At 44.9% G+C, this 19,105-nt stretch overlaps 2 protein-coding genes across 3 annotated transcripts; both read left to right on the top strand.

Moving 5' to 3' along the window:
- Positions 1-419: 419 nt before the first annotated feature.
- LOC136459370 (DNA repair protein XRCC4-like) lies at positions 420-6,758 on the top strand. 2 transcript variants are annotated; one of them, XR_010760188.1, is made up of 7 exons: positions 420-870; positions 1,918-2,046; positions 2,278-2,400; positions 2,669-3,169; positions 3,373-3,608; positions 4,239-4,331; positions 4,528-6,758. XR_010760188.1 is itself a non-coding variant. In XM_066459290.1 (4 exons), the coding sequence occupies exons 1-4, from the start codon at positions 550-552 to the stop codon at positions 2,942-2,944; spliced, it is 849 nt and encodes a 282-aa protein (XP_066315387.1). In that variant the 5' UTR covers positions 420-549; the 3' UTR covers positions 2,945-3,258. The 2 variants fall into 2 exon arrangements, 1 of the variants encoding a protein (XP_066315387.1); XM_066459290.1 differs by lacking the exons at positions 3,373-3,608; positions 4,239-4,331; positions 4,528-6,758 and having other exon boundaries at positions 2,669-3,258.
- A 4,702-nt stretch (positions 6,759-11,460) lies between these two features.
- LOC136459271 (transcription factor BHLH148-like) lies at positions 11,461-13,499 on the top strand. The gene is made up of 2 exons (XM_066459176.1): positions 11,461-12,438; positions 13,203-13,499. Exons 1-2 carry the CDS (start codon positions 11,671-11,673, stop codon positions 13,353-13,355), a joined length of 921 nt encoding a protein of 306 aa, XP_066315273.1. The 5' UTR covers positions 11,461-11,670; the 3' UTR covers positions 13,356-13,499.
- Positions 13,500-19,105: the final 5,606 nt, after the last annotated feature.

Here is a 19,105-nt window from a genome sequence, read left to right on the forward strand (position 1 = left end):
AGGTGCGGACCGATTTTTCTAGTTAAAGATATGAAAAGCATAACTACCACACACAAATGGCACGTGGAATTGGAAGCAACCTCGTATTTCTTTTCTTATTGATGATGCCACTACTTCCTTTTTGTGCCCGTGTTTAAAGATTTCTTTAGAGATTCAAACGGGAGCAATACTCTATGTTGCGAATTCAATAGCTTGAAATACTCCTCATCTAGTACGGGTACGGAGTACAAGTGGATCACTGAACTTGTCGTTAATCAGGTGAGGTCCGAAAGTTGTTTTTGTGTGACGTCGACTCCACCACGTACGCAACCAACGAACTTTGGAAAAATGTACATGGTGCATTGCACGCCCCTGGAGTCCTGAACAGACTAGGCCTTGCGAATTGCGAAATGCGAGTCCCCCCGGCTCCCCGAAACCCTCCAACTAAACCGGTCGGGTCATCGGACGGTCCACAGGCCTCTCGTGCGCGCGCAGCCGTCTCCAACGGCCGATCCGTGCCCATCTGCCCAACCAGCCGCACTCCCCTCGTTGGGCTCGACATCGACGACCATGGCGGCGGCCTCTTCTGCGGCGCCGGCGAGGCACAGCTGCGCGAAGCTCTCGGTGCCGGTGGAGGACCCCAAGGCGGTGCCGGCGGGCGCCGGCACCGTCTTCGTCAAAGCCACGTGGCTGCCGTCCCGCTTCTCCCTCGCCGTGACCGACGGTGCTGGCGCCTGGGTCGCCGACGCCTCCGACCACGAGGTGCGCCTCCGCGCCGAGCAGTGGGACCAGCCCGTCGCCGATTACCTCGCCCTCGCCGAGCGCTACCTCGCCTTCCAACAGCCTGATTCCACGTACTCCTTCCACGACGCCGGCAAAGGCAACCGCAGGGTCAGTCCGTTCCGCTCTTTTCGCCCAATTCATCTTACTGTTCTGTTGGGTTACGTATGTGTTGTTGAGTAGATTGGATTAATGAGCTGATTCTAGGCCAGGTTGAAAAGCTTGAGTATTCGATTTTACATGGACGCAAGTCTGCAAGGGTTGTTAATTTGTTATTTCAAGTTTACACTACCACGTTTGATCCTCATTTAGGTCGTTTTGTCCCATGGGGTTTTAGACTCAGAGTAGTGCAGATGATGTTAAAAGGATATTTCAGGTCTTCTTTTCCTTAGTTCACACAAGTCGCTGATTTCCGTCTGCAATGTTGGATTCGGACCTTTCAAGGGGCCTAGCAATCTTTTCTCAAATTCGTATACGCATACACTGACCAGTTCCAGAAAAAACATTAATTAGTTCTTCAGAAAACTTAAAGTTATAAATATTGTTGGATTAAGGTGCCACTGTATCCTGATTTGATAATACTCATTATAAATATCTGCTGACCTTTCAACAAACGTTTTCTGTGGTACTCATTACTAATGATGGCCCCTTGCAAACTTGCCACATATCCCTTTCAAGAATAAGAGGGAGAGGCGGCCATCTTTTTCATTTACACAGACAGCATTTATAATTTCAATAGTTTTAAATCATAACAGCAAGACAGTTTGAGGTAGGGTCAACCACAGTTGAGATGGAACTAAGGAACCAAGAAAAAAGTTCAGGCAATAGACCAACCTTCAGAGGTTAGCATATAGACCAGGACTTGGAAGTGAAAAGAACTTTTATCATAGTATGTGCTCACCACCACCTCTAGTACTGATTAGTTCCTTCACATTTAGTTGTCTTGATTATTCATATCTAGGCTTAGTAATTAGTTAGAGTTGTCACTATTTCCAGCTTTTGTACTGGTCTTACCATCTTGCAACATGAAGATGTATTGCACTTGAGTTCAAATATGTTCATATGGCTGTTATGTGTCTAACATTCAGACCAGTCTTCCAGCTTCTCGGATTTCATCTTTGCTTATTTCCCTGAAATTTTTTGCCTTGTTCCATTTAGCTCTCATGGACATTTGAAAGACAAGGTACCAAGTTGGAATGGCGATGGAAGCTGCAGCCTTCACCAAACACGCAGCAGACTATATCTGAGATCCTGGATTTTCTTATGGATGCAAATATACGCTTGAGTGTATGCCCCTTTGCTTTACCTTCCTTTTCAGCCTACCTGTGATTCTGAAACAGGTTCTCTAAGCTATGCTTATGTTGAATTTAAAGATGACCAAAGGGTGAATTGATTCTTGAGGTGCAGATGAATATAAACTTGATTTGCCTGAATTATCCCTACCAAGCTACTGAACCACTTCAGCACATTTCTTACTTGGGCCTAAATTTACTAAATTCTTTATATTTCCTTATTTAGGAAGAGGTTGTGAGGAAAACACAATCCTTCGACAAGTTGAAACAAGAAGCTGAGAAGTGCTTGCAACAAAGTGAAAGATTTAACAATGAGAAAGCTGAGTTCGAGCAAGCCACCTTTTCAAAGGTATAGTTTCTTATGTTACTGTGTTCATTTGGTGACTATTGCAGGTGATATTTTCTTATGCAGCTCCCATACGAAATTCAGCATACTGATGTATACCCTTGGCTTCTTTGCGTTGATGTACACTGTTATTACTTAAAACACTAGTTGCTGGGTCTTGCCTTTTTGCTCCCTTTCATGTTGATGTTTAGATGCCAATTCTTTTCTCATTCAGTTATAATTTTGATCTTAATTTATTTATGCACTACTCACCATTTTTATGTTCCTCTAGTTTGTGGCTGTGTTAAATTCGAAGAAGGCCAAGCTCAGACAACTCAGAGATAAAGTTGTGGAACTCGAATCCGCTGGCAAGAATCCAAAGGAGGAGGTGGAGCAGGAGGAGAACTCAACGGACCGGACAGAGCTCTTTGAGGGAGAAAGTGACAAAGAAGCAAGCATCAACGATGAACCCTCTGAGACAGGCAGCGGCAACGTTCATAGTTCTCCTGAGAAATCCGCATCTACCTCCAGAGGAAGAGGAAGAGGTCGCAAGAGAGAGAAAAGATAGACCGGATGAAGCAAGCTAACTGCCTAGACTGACAATAGCGGGTCCTACTTGGAAAACGTTAATCGTTGTGGTGTGTCTGTCATCGAAGTATCCAGCTAGTCTCATTTCAAAGAGCATGTGTCTTTCATGTACCTTGTGAGGTCCATCTGAAGCTGGCCTTCGTGTTCGTGGTGTATCATCCTAAAGTAGTCGGAAATGTTCTTCACGTGTTTTTAGCAGAGGAAGGTATGTACGGTGAACTTATTGCGAGTCTGCTTTGATTCGTCCATGGAGAATATTTGCATTTCATCACATGTGTGACATGCTTTTCCCCTGCATTTTTGCTCCATTAGCACGGTCGTTTTCACGTCCCCGTCTGAGACATATTTTTCTTTGCTTGGAAAAACGAAAGAAAGAAAAGGAAGAAATGTTTGACCACGTGTTTTTAGTGCATTTGAGGCGAAGACTGCCAATCAGTTTGCAGAGTCAGAATATTCAGAGTCCTCCTAGCGTGTTGGCTGCTGGATCAAATAATCATCTGCGCTTCAGTTCCACGCGGCAAAACATTTCCTGCTGTGGACCACCACCTGCTCCCCCACAACCTTCGCGGCAGACGGGGAAGCTCCGCTTCCGCGGGAGACCAAGCGGGAAGACTAATCGAACATGGAAATGAATCCAAGCTGAGGTAAGAACTTACTGCTGATCTGATGCGATTCGTTGGTGCGGCTTTTTCTCTGGGAGCTCTGATGTCGCTGTTTGTTTTGGTTGATGGGTAGGGTTACAGTTTTCTCATTTCTCATTGAATTTTCGTTTGCTTTTACTAGCTCTGGAGTGTTGCTTTACTTCCTTTCGTGATTGCGTCTCAGGAGATGACTTTTTGGAGGGGGTAGTTCTTGCTTGGCGATGATGAGCTGAATTTTGCTCTCCGCCAGTTTGAGCCACTGGGTGCTGCATATGCTTCGCTCATGAGATGGATCGACTGTTCTTGGTATCTGTTTTAGAAAGGGGATGTTCGTGATATCTTTATTAACCGGGTTTTCATGAAATTTTTTGGGGAGATGAAGTGAATTTTTTTTCCCGTTTTGCTGTTTCCCGTCCCCAAATTGGCAGCGGAGCATCATTCAGTATAAGTAGTTCAAATGTCTGCATCGAAAGATACAGATCTCCAAACATATCCCCTTGAGGCCATAGATTGACATATTGCCATGACTTCGTCTCTCTTTTCGTGTAGCTTGAAGCATCTGCATACCTTCCATTTTCTTCGGGAAGGGCCGTTTAATTCGATTTCTTGTCTATGGTTTTCCATTGAAAACAGTGCAAAGAGTGAGGTGGCCAGGTGGGTGAAACTCTGCTAAGAAATTCAGGTTTTCCTTGGGGCTGGAATCGCCGCTGTGTTCATCTTGGTCAGGTGTGTATTAAACTCTGACGCCACTGTTCCCCCAAATTCTGATCGCGTTACCTTCTTTTCTCAGTAATTATTGTATTACGTTGGTCTCTCTATTCCGATGGAATATCTGTTCTTGTTTTTATATTGTGCGTATTTTCATTTTCTTTAGTTAAAAAATCTTATAATTCGCACTTTCTATGGTTTTCCTTCGAAACAGTAGAACTCTGGAGATGGGCGAAACTCTGAATAAGGAATTCAGAACTTCAGATTGTTCTTGGGGCTGGATTGCTGGGCCCATCGTTTTCAGGTATTCTACCATGACAGACCTCGCTTCCCTGAAGTTCTGATTGTGATTGACTTGCCTTGCCTTCCCGGTACTTTGTTCATAAGCGCGTTGCCTTGTTAGGGGCTGGAATTATTGGGATCCATTTCTGTGTTCTGCTCAACTGTGCACTTCTACGTATTGCTTGGCCGTTCATTCTTTCTGCTTCACCACGACCCTTATGCTTAGAGGAACTGATTCCATAGGCACCGCACAAGGCTATGCCTGCAGTAAAAATTAACAAACAGAGTTCCTGCTCTGCTGCCGCCTGCCAGGTTACTGATCATCCATGACCGTGCTCTGGGGAAGAACTGTAGCACGCCATGAAGTAGAGTTGCATATACCGGGGTCTAGTCTAGGTTCATGTCAAGCTTACATAGTTATGCATCACTCGCTTAGGCCGGCAAAATCATTTCCTACCAATTTAATTTGATCTAGGTGTTCTTGTATTCCCAGTGGAATTCAAAGAACCGTCTAGGATAGCTCTGGCACTAGTGTGCTACTGGGTTTCTTCTCGTTTGTTTGTATGACGAAGTAAAAATAAGGAGCGGACTAAGGGAGGCTATCCTGAGTCTTTTTTTTTCACTGTCCACCTGATATATTGCACAGGAGCAGCAAAGACCTTGCTGTTCAAACTAAGGGAGTTACACAGCAGAAATTAAAGAGAGACTAATCCATAAAGGAATTGTTCGGCTTACCCCATATTCGGCTTGTTCGGCTTGTTTTTTCAGCCGGAACAGTGTTTTCTCTCACAATAATTCAGCCAGAACAGTATTTTTCAGCCAGTTTCAGCCAAGTTTCAGACCAGCGAACGGGGCCACTAGAGGTACACCAAACCGCTACTACACTTCTGGCTTGTCTTGGTAGACTATGTTGCCACTTGCCAGAGGTTTGCAGCTTCTTTCATTGTCATCCCAAGACGAGCTGCACGACGGCCGGTGGCGAGGCCACCGGAGGAGGCAACCGGGACACACCAGCAGCATCACCCTGTTCAGGCAGAGGAGGAGGAAGTGTCCGAGGGACACATGGGACGGCGGCATTGACAGGAACAGGAACAGGGTAGCGGACATGGCGAGCTGAAGCCGGGTGGCGGCGGGTGAAAGGGGTTTTGTGGCGACGCGCAACAGGCATGGAGCACTGGAACTGTAGGTGGCCGTTGCCACCACAGCGCCGGCACCTGAGCGGGTCACGGCAGTCACGAACCATGTGAGAGGACGAAAGGCAGCGGAAGCACCCAACGGAGCGAGGCACGAAGGGGGCAGGCCGGCGTTTGCCCTTGTCCCGGTCGGAGCCGGAGGCAGCAGAAATACCAGATGAGAGGAGGGCTTCAACATAAGTTTTCTTAGGCCTTTTTAGTTACAGGACGTAAAATTTTGTGGTGTCATATCAGGTGTTATATGGGGTGTTTGGATACTAATAAAAAAAGAGTCTCTCTACTCAACAACCATGTGTTTTATGCAGTTTTAACACATGAATTTTTTTACACTATAAAATTAAGATCTAACAGCCTCTATTCTTCTCTACCTCCTGGTTTCTTCTACCTTTGATAATCACAAATCACAAGATCACAAATTCACAGATCCATATATCATAAGAAATAATTTTTTTTCTATGAAAAAACAAATCACAAATTATAAAAAAAAGTACCTCGAGCCGGACACACGAGGCGTCAGGCCAGGCTTCTACCTCCAGCTTTCTTTTGTGGATTTGACGTCTCCACACCACACACGAGGCGTCAGCCCACACACGAGACAGCCCAGCGATCGGACAGGAGCAAACTGACACACGTGAGGTGAAAAGAGAGGGAGAAAAAATCTGTGTTTTTTTCTCCTAAAACACATGTGTGTTGTATAGTATTTTTATAAAAAAAATAAATTACAGAATCCGTCAGTAAATCACGAGATGAATGTATTAAACCTAATTAAGTCATCATTAGCACATGTGTTACTGTAGCACGTTATTGTCAAATCAGGGACTGATTAGGCTTAAAAATTCGTCTCGTAAAGTAGTCGTAATCTGTGTAATTAGTTATTTTTTAGTCTATATTTAATACTATATATATATATATATATATATAAGTCTACTTAACCCCCACCTTTTATACTGGTCTACTTCACCTCCCAACTATAAAATCGTCTGTTTTACCCCCTGAACTTTCCAAAACCGTCTATTTTACCCCCGGACGGTTTTTACAGCGGTTTTTACAACTCCAAAACTGTAGCAAAACCGCTGTCAAAAACCGCCCGGGGGGTAAAATAGTTGGTTTTGGAAAGTTTATGGGGTAAAATAGACGGTTTCATAGTTGGAGGGTGAAGTAGACCAAGTATGAAAGGTGGGGGGTTAAGTAGACTTTTTCCTATATGTATATGTATATGTACATGTATATGTATATGTATATGTATATGTATATGTATCAAGCATTCTCGGAGATAAGGTGTAAACTTTTGAAGGAGAAACCTTGCAAGGCCTTAGAGCCGTTGGCAGCAGCACTGAAGGGGTGATGAGGAGAGTCTTTCACCTGTCCCGACTCGTTGGCGGCAGCATGGGGTTCCTCCCCTGCAACAGATCACCATCTCTCTGCTCCCTTCCCGCGGACAACACAGGAGGAAGGGGAGCATCATGACTCCCGGTCGAGTCCGAGGGGACTGTAGCGAGATTTGGAGATCTCTCCACGTCCAGCCTCTTCAAGTCTACCCCGCCTCGAGCCCCGAGCACTGCGCCGGAGTTACTCAGCTCTGTTACTCCAGGCAGAGGTGGGTGCCCGGGAGTAAAGTCTTCTTCCTCCCTCAGCTGGCCGGCCATGGCGGAAGCCGCAGGGAGCGAGGCATGGAGGGTAAAGATACATTTATGCAGCTTCAGCTCCCGGCGAGCGAGGATGAAGCTGGCGACATTTTCTGAGGCGACTCGAGCACAAAACACCGAAGGCTCAACGACCGAGGCACGCACACGATGGGGCGGAGCGCACAGGAAGAAGGACAGCATGTTGGAGATGGAAACGGCAGAGAACCTCGGAGAACGGAAAGGAGGGGTGATCCAGAAAGCACCTGAGTTCGAGCTGGGCTCAGGCGTGACGACGTCGGAGCAGAGGTCCCTGAGGACCAGAGACTGGAATTCAATCCCAGGCCTGATGCTCACCTGAACCACCTTTCTTCTTGCACTCTTGCTGCTCTTGTTGTTCTTGCGGTCTGCTGCGAGCTGCTTCGGATGGTCCCGGCGCCGGCGCCGGCGCCGGTGCCGATGGCGATGGGTTTCTGTGGGTGGAGGAGGGCTGGGGAGAAGTGGTGGGAGCTTCGTGGAGTTGTGGGAGGTGGTGAGAGTGAGAGGCCCTTTCGCCGATGAGGTTTGGGGACGAAGGCAATGGAGCGCGACGGCACTGGGTGGGATGAGAGGAGGGGGTGCAGGGGGGCCGCCGGAGCGCGCCTCAGCGCAGGATGTGGCGGCGGCGACGCGTCCGTTGCCTGGGATCTCAGTGGCAACCCTCTCTCCCATTGTCGATGGAGATTTACCCGGTGGAACCAACATACGGAATTACAGATACAGCGAGTCTCCCACCCCTTCGTTGAAAGTCTTACTAACTTTTTAAGGACCAGTGACCAGGAGGTACCCGCCAGGGACATGGTTATACAAGCTTATATACATCTATGTATCATAGCAAGTCATGTCCGTATCACTTTACAAAGGTGTGCGCACATTTTAAGAATCAAACCTTGTCAAATTTTAACAAACAATTACTCAATTAGCTTCTGTAAATCATATTATATGAAAATGATATTAACGAATTCGCATTTGAAGTACTTTCTTTCAGTTATGATTTTGTTCCTACAAGCATTATTATAGTATAATAACAGAAACTAATACTACATCCATCTCAAAAGAATGCAACTATGAGTTGCGTGCCACATAAAGTGGTTCACGTTTGACCAAGTTTCTATTGAATAATATTCACATTTATGGCTTTAAATTAATTTATTATAAAAATAAATTTCATAATTAATCTAATAGTATTTATTTGGTATCATAAGTACCGATATTTATTTTTATAATTGATCAAACTTAATGTACTAAAATATGACATTGTGCTAGAATTGCGTTCTTAGAAAGTAGTCAAAGTCTAGTTCAAAGACCGTGCCAAATCAATAATGCCTTCATTTTGAAAAATGGTGGGATACTTCCTTTAATCATAAATATCTTTTTGTTGAAATGGTCCACATTTTACCCAGCTAGAGGCTCGTTTGCACCGTTTCTATTTTCTAGGGCTACTCCGACCGAAGTCATGTCAAACACTCTATCAAAGAAACGGTTTGGAGGAAGAAGCCTTGAGGAGCTAGAGTTATTTTTCTACTACGTGGGCAAAGCCACGAAAACGTAGTTTTTCTTCTTCTTTTGGCTCCTCGCTTAGAGTATTTTCAAGAGACTCTCAATATCCTTTCTAAATGCTAGTAATAGAGATTTTTGTGAAAAACTATCCTCCAATAGCTTTTCTAAATGGTCATCTAAATATAGCTATCTTCTATTTTTGATTTTTCGCTAGCCAAAAATAGAAGACGAGAATGGATTTATAAAAGATGAGGAAGGGTTCATCTTATTGATTGTTGAATTTTAAAACCATGAACTCAGTTGACATACATCCAACTGGTCCTTGTTTTAACTACGGCTGCACAGCTCCATTATGTATGCAGCATCACTTTCACGCATGTGGTTAGTTTGCAAATTGCATGTTGTAGTAAATAAGAGATGAAACCGACATTTGGAAAACAACTAATAATTCTGCTGATCTAAAGTATTTTTAGATAATTAGAAAAAAAGTACTTTTAGAGGATGTTTAGATGCAACAAACCCTCTAGTTTTTTTCCGCAAAAAAATCTAGTTTTAAAACCATAGTATTCCTAAAACTATAGGCCTTTTGGAGTATCAACAACTCCAGATTTGGTGTGTCGTTCCCCCGTGATAGCCTGCCTCATGATGTTTTGTTAGATTCATTTAACAACTGATGCATAACGGTGATATCCCATCATTAAACCATGTTAAACAACGTAACGGCTGCATGCGTTGTTCCATCATGTGTGCACATGCATCACTTTCAGACATGTGGGTGATCTGCAAATTCCATGCGTACGCAAAATGAGCCAGACAAAACTACCAATCACCTCGCACTTGAATTGGAAAAAGCTTCACAAAACACATGGAGGGCGGAGGCTATCACGGGGAACACACCGAATCTGGACTATTTGGAACCACCAACGAAACGACCACAGCACCATGACTATGCATGGACCTTGCATTTTATACATATAAACTGCACTGTCACCCTCTGTCCACATGCCACAACAGAATTAACAAACTGAATTTTCCGGGCGATCAAATGAAACTTTTTTAAAAGAAAAAAAACAAAGGAAAGGGACATCGTACTACTAAGTACATGCACGAACAGCTCGGTGAAGAATAGAAGCTTCCGTGCCGTGTCGCCAGAAACGTGTCCAGGATGGGAGCAGAGCAAGAAGAGAGAGTAGAAGATTACACGGTCAAGGAGCAGTTTCTACTCGGCATTTCCTCTTCAAACATCCACACGCACGCTATCTCGCACGGAGTCCCGTTAGCTGGTTGGTTTTTGAGCTGATAAGTCTGGCTGGTGGTGATTTGTTGTGGGAGAAAAACACTATATCATAGCTGAAAAGACCTGAGTGAAACCAACGAGCGAATGGCTGATGGTCTCTCCACCGTGTCCGTGTGGCATGCATGGCATCTGACGTGTGCTTTTCTACTATAGCTGTGCCTGGTCCTAGTTCACATGCATCTGTGACTCGTCCTGTTCATGTGCTCTTTGCTTGAATTTCTCCTCCATTCCTCCTTAAATATATTTATTAGATCGATACTAGGGAAAATGCAAATATGTACGGATTTTTATATGTTTCTTGTACTGTTGTGGGTGGCACAATGTGCAGATATGATGATTTTGTTGACCGGTAATTAGCGTGGCACTTCTTTGAACATAATATGTCCATGATTTTTATACTAATAAAGTAAGTGCATATTAAGCCCTCAAACTTACTGTTTATATTAAAAGCCCCTTATTCTTGAATTTAACTGGGAAATCCCCATATCATCATCACGAATTAACTGACATTTAAATCTTTTAGTTTGTCTCAGCCGCCACATTTTAGCCATAGCTAAACTCTTTTGGCACCGTAGTCTGTGTTTATCTCACTCAGATGGTTTATCAGTGTGTAAATTTGTGAGTAATGCTATAACATGCGTTTTTAGTTTCAAAAATGATGTCCTGGAATTCTAGTCTCAACCATTTATATGAATCGTTAATGTGGTATAATAAAGTTTTATCTGTAAGTGGCTCTTTTTTCTACAATGCTGCAAAAAAAAAAGATTAGAGCAGTAGTATTTTTATTTTTTTTACCTATTTTTGAATTGCATATTTTTGTAGTTACGAAATTGTAAAAGGCGATGGTCAATACATTAGTAAAACGAATTACAAAAATTACAAATGTCTATTTATGACTCCGTGGTATGACCGCAAAATTTGTGTAAAGAAAACTGGTTTGCCATTTAAATATCGGTATTCAAAATAGCAGTTCTTGTGGGGGTGCGAGCGGCAAATAGAGCGCTGGCTCTTGGTTTCCAAGTGGCCCCTACGTGGAACCTTCTGAGCCGGCTCCTTTTTATCCTACGTGTACGCCAGCCTCCAAACTCCAAAGCGCGTCGCCGCAGCACGTGCTCTTTCCCCCCCCTTAACCCGAATTAACAATTACGAAATCGCAGGTTTGACCTTTCCCAGCCTTGTCCCAGGGGCCCCACCATCGCCATGTCCCCTTCTTCCTCACACGCGGGGCACTGCACCTCCGCCTCAACACGCCATTTTGACCACGTGACCATAATCCTAATCCTCCCCCCGCACCGCACCGGTGCCTATTTAACCCGCGCTCGAACACTTCTCCTCCGGCAACGCAACCAAACCGCGCTCTCGGCTCTCCTGTCTCCACTCCCGCCGCGTCGAGCAACAGAACCTGCGGAGCACGGAGGCCGGAAATGCACATGGACTCCTACAATTACGGCGGCTTCTTCCACGACGAGGCTCCGTTCTACCCGCACGTCGCCGCGCCGTCCTCCCCGGAGCTGCCCTTCGGCCTCATTGCCTCGCCCGGTGAGCCGGAGCCACCCTTCGCGCCGCCGATGCCGACCGCGTTCCAGGACTACGACTACCCCGGGGCCGTGGGCGTAGGGGCGGGAGCGCCGTTCGGGGGCCCCAACGTGCACGGGCAGGTGACCGAGGCGCTGGGCAGGATTGGCGGGGACGGACTGCGTGAGAAGAGCATGGCAATGGCGGAGGACGGGGAGGAGCAGGAGGAGCCGCGGCGGCAGCGGCAGCGGCAGCGGCAGCAGCCGGCGGGCGCCGCCGCCGTCGAGAGCAGCCGCGGGTTCCGTCACATGATGCGGGAGCGGCAGCGGCGCGAGAAGCTGAGCCAGAGCTACGCGGACCTGCACGCGCTGGTGGCGTCCCGGTCCAGGGGCGACAAGAACTCCATCGTGCAGGCGGCCGCCATCTACATCCACGAGCTGAGGGGCGCGCAGGAGCAGCTGCAGCGCCGGAACGAGGAGCTCAAGGCCCGCATCCTGGGCCACGACGCCAGGCAGCAGTGCGTCAAGGTGCAGTTCGAGGTGGACGAGCCGGCGTCCGCCATCGACTCCATGATCGGGGCGCTCAGGCGCCTCAAGGGCATGGACGTCAGGGCCAGGGGCATCCGCTCCAACCTGTCCGGACGCAGGCTGTGCACGGAGATGAATGTCGAAACCACGGTGAGCACTCTCTCAAATTTCTCAACCTACTGTATCTACCAGCTTTGCTGACAATGGCTGATCCAGAATTTAGGTTGGAAAAAATATACAACAGTTCAGTCACATACAAGATTCACCGAGTTACTAGATTGTTGGATAGGAAAACAGATTGTCGCCAGGATAAGGATGAAGAAAGTATGATCAAATTTGGATATATATCTAGGCAATCTGATTAAACAAATAATAGATGATATAACATATTGACACAAAGTAAATCATATAAAACAGAGTCATTGCACTTCAAAATTCACATTTGGACAATGGTCAACCGTGTCAAACTCTTGCTCAGGTCTCCCTACTTCTGAAAAAAAGAAGAAAAAAACTTCAACGAATCCTCACATGTTTTTTTTTTTATAAAATCTTCAACAGACAGTCTAATCAATGTGCAACCTCTATTAGCTAACATTAACCTTGACATGTCAAATCAAACAACAACTCCAATAGCTGACAACTCTGCCCTTTTTCATAGTACCACCATGTCCATTGTTTTTTTTTTATATAAACCGCAACTTGTCAATTGTCAATGCCTCTCCAATTTGATTGTCTGAATATACACGCAGCATCTCATAATTGCGGAGCTTATCATGAATATGCAACTTGTCAATTGCAGTTGCTTGCAATTTTTTCTTGCTGTTGTTGTTTTTTCCCCTACTCCCAAATGGATGTGCCACTTGTTACTCGACGCAACTAACCACGGGGTTCCTCTTGGCGTCTTGTGCGTGCAGATTGCGGCCGGCGAGGTGGAAAAGGCCGTGGAGGAGGCTCTCATGCAGGAAGTGGAGAGGAAGCAGCAGCAGCAGCTTGGGGCTGGGGCTGGGAGCGCCGCCCCTGGTTTTGCAGGCCCTCAGGCGTCATCGCACATGCAAAACGTGTTTTGACACGCGATCCTCCATCCCCAACAAAAAGAAACATGAACCCCAAGGCTCATTTCTTCATTTTTTTTTTAAGAACCGGATGTGCAAAATGAGCATCCACGTCCCTGGCTCTATTAATTAAGTACAAATCAGTGTTGTTTAGGAGTATCACAGCCTCCAAGTGGCATTTTGTGCACGTGTACAAAATTGTAGGACTCGTGTTGTTACAACAGAAAAGAGACGTGGGCCGGGATCAAAGCTCGAAAGGGGCCGGAGGAAGCGGGCGAGAAGCCGAGAAATGAGGTCGAGGAGGGGCAGGCGCGTTCCGGTCGTGCCGTGTGGGCTCTGTGTGCTGTAGATTCCGAGCCGCGGCGGCAACCGGTGTGCTCTACTTATCCTTAGTTTCTACTGCTACAAATGGTGTCGCCTTTTTTTTTATCGTGTGGCTGTAAACCGAAGCCATCGGCGTCAGGGGGCACCAGCCTCGCGTGTCAGCGTCGTGCTTAGTTGACCGGAGCAGATTTTTTTTGGTTTGGATTAGCCGCTTCCTGGAACTTTCACGTGAGTTAGCTGGTTAGAGTTGGGCTCTGAATTTTTATGTGCTGCAGTGACGTACGTCGCTGACACTTATATGTATGAGTACTTTTATTTATGTTATTGTCATCCCTCGATGGAACTAGGGCTATGTGCTAATCATCGTTTACTTGTTCTTGCAAATCACAAGTCCAACCGTGGGGCCAGCTACTGCCTCTCTGGATTGTAATCCTTATTTCCAGTTAATGAAATGCACTGTTTTTTCTCTCTTTTTTCGGGAAAAAAAGAAAACAAAAGAGGTCCTAGTCAGCCACTTTGGGCCTCGCAGGCTTTGTTCGCTGGTTTTGTAATTCGTATTTTTCAGTTTGTTTTTTAGTCGGAATCGTATTTTTCTCTCACGACAAATCAGCCAAAACAGTGTTTTGACTTTGTTTTCCGTAGCGAACGAGGCTGCAACCGCACGCTCATGCGGTCAGCGGTCTGACTCTCTAGGACCCACCTGGAAGGGACTAGGCTGCCGGAAATCTTTCCGTCCGAACGTTCGGACGGGAGCCATGGTCCGAGCGACGAGCGAGCCAATCAGCGGGCGCGCGGGAATCAGCAGGAGTGCAGGACACCGCGAACTACCGAAGCGACGGTGCAGGTACATTGGTTTATCTCTTTTCTTTTTCTTTTTGTCTTATTCTTCTCTTTTCTTTTCTTTTTTTTTATTTTTTATTTCTCTTTTCCTCCCATCGTGCTTCATTTTTTTTGTTTTGATGTGATATTTTACTTTATTTTCATTTTTTATATTTTTTAAGTTTCTTTTATTTCCACAACGATGCTTAAGTTTTCAGGCTAAGTTGTTGTTCAAATTTTTTATTTTTTATTTTTGTTTTTTATTTTTTCTGTGGTGTTTTTTCCTGTCTTTAATTCATTTGTATTTTTTAACTTTCATTCATTTTTTCTTTCTTTATTCTAATTAATTTTTTTTGTTTATTTTTGTTTTCCTTCTATTTCTATTTCCTATTTTTCTTTTTTCTATTTACTTGCTTTTGATTCTTTTTAAATTCACTATGTGAACTATTTAAAATTTCATTTTCATTTCCATTTTTAATTTTTTTATTTTATATGTTACATAAGATATATTCATATTTATGATGTATATATTTTTTAATTCTATTTTTTCTTATTTAAATTATTCATTTATTTTATTTATTTTCTATATTTATCATTTCTTAATCATGTTTTTATGTGTATTTTTCTTTGTTATTTTAATCTAATTAATTATTTTTTATTTTTTTAAACTATACGAGATATCTATAATGTTCACGTAGTATACATGTGATGTTCTATGATCTATTCTGCGATGTTCGCATTCTATACATATAGTGTTCTATGATATATTTTGTAATGTTCACAGAGTATATATATGATGTTCTATGATGTATTTTATGATGTACTATTATGTTTTTTGTGATGTTCACGTGGTATACATGTGATGTTCCGTGATATATTTTTGTGATGTTCACGTAATATACATGTGGTGTTCACGTAGTATACAAACGATGTTCTATGACATATTTGGTGATGTTCACGTTGTATACATGTGATGTTCTATGTTGTTTTAGGATGTTAATGTAGTGTACACGATGTTTTATGGTGCATTTTTTGTTTTATATTTAATTTATTCATTTGTTTGCTTATTTAATTTACTATAGTTAATGATTTTAATATGCTATTTCTTTTATTTTCATGTTTTTGCTTTCTCATTTCTTGTATTCCGTGATATATTTTCATGTATTTTGTGATGTTCAGGTATTATATATGTGATATTTTATTATGTATTTTATAATGTTCATGTAATATACATGTGATGTTCACGTAGTATATATAAGATGTTTTATGATATATTCATCAGTGATGTTCACGTATGTCGGGGACCAATAGTAGGGTACCAAAGAGGAGGAGCTAACAACCGTCGAACGCTGACTCATCCGCATAATCAAGAGCGCGACTACACCGCTTACCGGGTCACTCCTCGTCCGTCCACCAGGATCATGAGCCCCGCCCCAAGCAGACTCTGCCTCGCCCGACGTCTGAGGGCAGACTCTGCCTCGCTCGACGACCGCGGGCTAGCTCCGCCTCGCCCGACGTCTGAGGGCAGACTCCGCCTCGTCCGACGTCCGGGGGCAGACTCCGCCTCGCCCGACGTTCGGGGGCTAGCTCTACCTCACCCGATGTCCAGGGGCAGACCACGCCCGATGTCTAGGAGCTGGCTCCGCCTCGCCCAACGTCCGGGGGCAGACTCTGCCTCTCCCGACGTTCGCCTCACCCGACGTCTACGCGCTGCTCCTTCATAACTACGTGTGCAGATAAGGCAGGGCACCAAAGTCAACTGCAATACCGAGGACCATACCCTGCACCATACCCTGTATGTCTGCAGGAAAGTATCGACAGAATATGACAAGACGGGCGCTTTAAGGCCCTTTCGGGCATGTTAGAGCCCGAACAGTGTTGTAGGCGCCGATATTTGTTTTACAGTGTTGTGGGCGCCGCCATTGGCCCTCGGGCGTGGATCCTGACAGAACCATACGACAACCATTATGGTCCAAGAGGAGACTCACATCCTCTATAGTGACGGACGTTTAGTTACTGTGTCGTCCGCTCCCCGTGGGGTTGGCGGATCAGCACCCCGGTCCGTCGCGCCACCTGCTGGGGCGGGATGGGACGTGACCACTTGCTGATCAAGTCAGAGCGTGGCATCATCAACGGATAGACATCTAGCATGGAGCTATCCCTAGCATCGTCTACCTTGATAGCAGGGCTCGCTCAGAGGAAAAGAAAGACCCGGCACCTTCGAATGACATTTTTTGCCTCTGGTTTTTCTTCTTTCTCTCATCTGTAATCCATGCTTCCCCTTGGTCTATAAAAGGAAAGGCAGGGCACCCCACTAAGGGGACCGATCGATTCAACATACATCACACTACATAGCTAAGCAGCATCCAAGCTCTTAGCACTCGTTCAACCTTTCCATCAGAGACTTAGGACATGTCCCTCTCTCGCCAGTTTGTAACCCCTACTACGAACCTTTCAATACAAATAACACGAGCAACAACCACGAACTAGACGTAAGGACATTGTGGGGGTATGGCCCTCGGTATCCACAAGACAAGACATGGGCCGCACCATCAGAGGTGGCCTAGCCCACAAGATCAAGGCGTGCACGGCGCTGCTCGGCGTGCACCGCAAGACATTGTATAGTATCAAATATGATACTTTACTTATAACTCTGTCCCTCAAGACTATATAAGGAAAGGCAGGGGTTCTCTAGCGGACAAGATCTATCTACTACATCTTAATACAATATACCAAAGACACAGGATGTAGGGTATTACGTCAATCAAACGGCCCAAACCTGTCTAAATCGTTGTCTCTGCGCCTTGTGTCACCATCCGGTTCATGATTACGCACACCCCCACCGACAAATCTACCATCGCGGGATACCCCTCGGTAGATTGTCGACGATATTATGTCGACAGTTGGCGCGCCAGGTAGGGGTGTGCGCTTAATCCATGGCGAGCCAGATGAACCTCAAATCAACAGTGCGTTCTCGTCATCAATCTCGTGAAGATCCATGCCGATCCACGACGACAATTCATCGCTAGCTACATCAGCCCCCGCGACAACAGATCCAATCTCAAAACCACCTCCGAGGTCATCTTCACCAACAACTCACCGCCCGCTAGGTGCTCGCCGTCAACACCAACCAGATAACACCATACGTCGCCGACCAGACATTCTGTCTAAAGCTAAGTCATATTTTAATATTCTTCTAAATATTCTCCAATCTCCGTATATCGCCATGATGTTTCTCCGAGCTATTTTTTCCATGTTTGCTCTCAAAATGATTTTCTGAACCCCCGAACAGTCCTGTTGATGCTCGAACGCCTCTAGAGATGGCCCTGTCTCTAGCTCATCCCTATACGTGCACGAGCGTCTGCCCTCTGCGTTATGGGTGGTCGGCAGCGGCTCCTTAGCGATGCTCGTTCCTCCTACACGTGCACGGGCTCCACGCTCCGCGTTATGGTTAACAGGCTAGCTAGGGCTGCAGACTCAGCTACACACTAACTGTTCGGGCGGTTTATATTAAATACATCTTCGCTCCAACTGATCGCCAAGCTACATATGCTATTTTTTTCTCCTGAGTTCATATATTTTTACATCATGTACTACCAATTCTATATATTTGTTTTGCAGGATTAGAGTCCAGGTGATCGGATCACCTGGTGCTCGGACTTCTCCACCGATCAACTAGTTGAACCGCTAGGTTCATGGACTTCATCGCCGATGAAAGTGCATCTAGCCCTTTAGTGGGTTTTGGATGATTGAATGACAACATGATTAAAGAACTAACCCGTTTGCTAAGTGTGGACAGCTAATAGGTTATCTCACAGGTACTTAATGAAAGCCAAAATGATGTGTTGTTGTATAAACAATCTAGTTCAAGCACAAGACAACAATGCAAATAGAATTCATGCAAATGCTTGTTTATTGTGGGATTTCCATATACTATGTGAAAGCAAGCTCGTGAGTATTAGTTAATGAGACATGAGGGATTGCATATGGAATGGTCTCATATTTGAAGCTTGCTAAATTGAAATGAAAAAGATAATAATACATATGAATGAATGATTCAACACAAGATGTGACTTAATGGCTTGAGATGGTGAAGATAGCAAGGAAAGGCTTCGAGGTACTAAGCAAGGGTGAAGGGCAAGCGATGGCTTGGCGGCCGAAGAACCTAGCTAGGGTGAAGAAGAAAGTACTTGCATTTGGTTGAGATACTAATCAAGCTAAGATGGTCATATTGATGTGAAGGATCAAATCTATATTGGACAAGTTGATTAAAGTGACTTGATGCATTTGGAGTTATTCATATTTGATGAATGGAATCAAGTCACATGCTCAAGATGGCTATGCTCAAGTGAAAAGATCAATATTGACATGTTGGCACCCTCACTTGATGAAGATTGAAAGACACGGCATCAATTTAAAGAAGATCAACTCAAAAGGTTTAATTTTGTTTTTCTTTTGATCTTGAGTTAATAGGTATGCCGTACTATTAAGAGGGATGCAAGTTTAGGTGGTCTGAGGAAGATAGAGTGCTCAAGCATAATAATTTAAATCAAAAGAGAGACACTCTAGCACTTCATGAGCACAAAGAATAATTTTCTGTGACTGTCGGTTTTGTCGGAAGT

The sequence above is a fragment of the Miscanthus floridulus genome, chromosome 1 (genome assembly GCF_019320115.1).
Source record: "Miscanthus floridulus cultivar M001 chromosome 1, ASM1932011v1, whole genome shotgun sequence".
In the NCBI taxonomy this organism is placed as follows: Eukaryota; Viridiplantae; Streptophyta; class Magnoliopsida; order Poales; family Poaceae; genus Miscanthus; species Miscanthus floridulus.

Excerpts from the sequence above, each read along its gene's own strand:
- LOC136459370 (XM_066459290.1), top strand. The coding sequence starts at position 550 with ATGGCGGCGGCCTCTTCTGCGGCGCCGGCGAGGCACAGCTGCGCGAAG. Across the intron at positions 871-1,917 it reads CCGGCAAAGGCAACCGCAGG|CTCTCATGGACATTTGAAAG; the intron begins GTCAGTCCGTTC and ends TGTTCCATTTAG. Across the intron at positions 2,401-2,668 it reads AGCAAGCCACCTTTTCAAAG|TTTGTGGCTGTGTTAAATTC; the intron begins GTATAGTTTCTT and ends ATGTTCCTCTAG.
- LOC136459271 (XM_066459176.1), top strand. The coding sequence starts at position 11,671 with ATGCACATGGACTCCTACAATTACGGCGGCTTCTTCCACGACGAGGCT. Across the intron at positions 12,439-13,202 it reads AGATGAATGTCGAAACCACG|ATTGCGGCCGGCGAGGTGGA; the intron begins GTGAGCACTCTC and ends TTGTGCGTGCAG.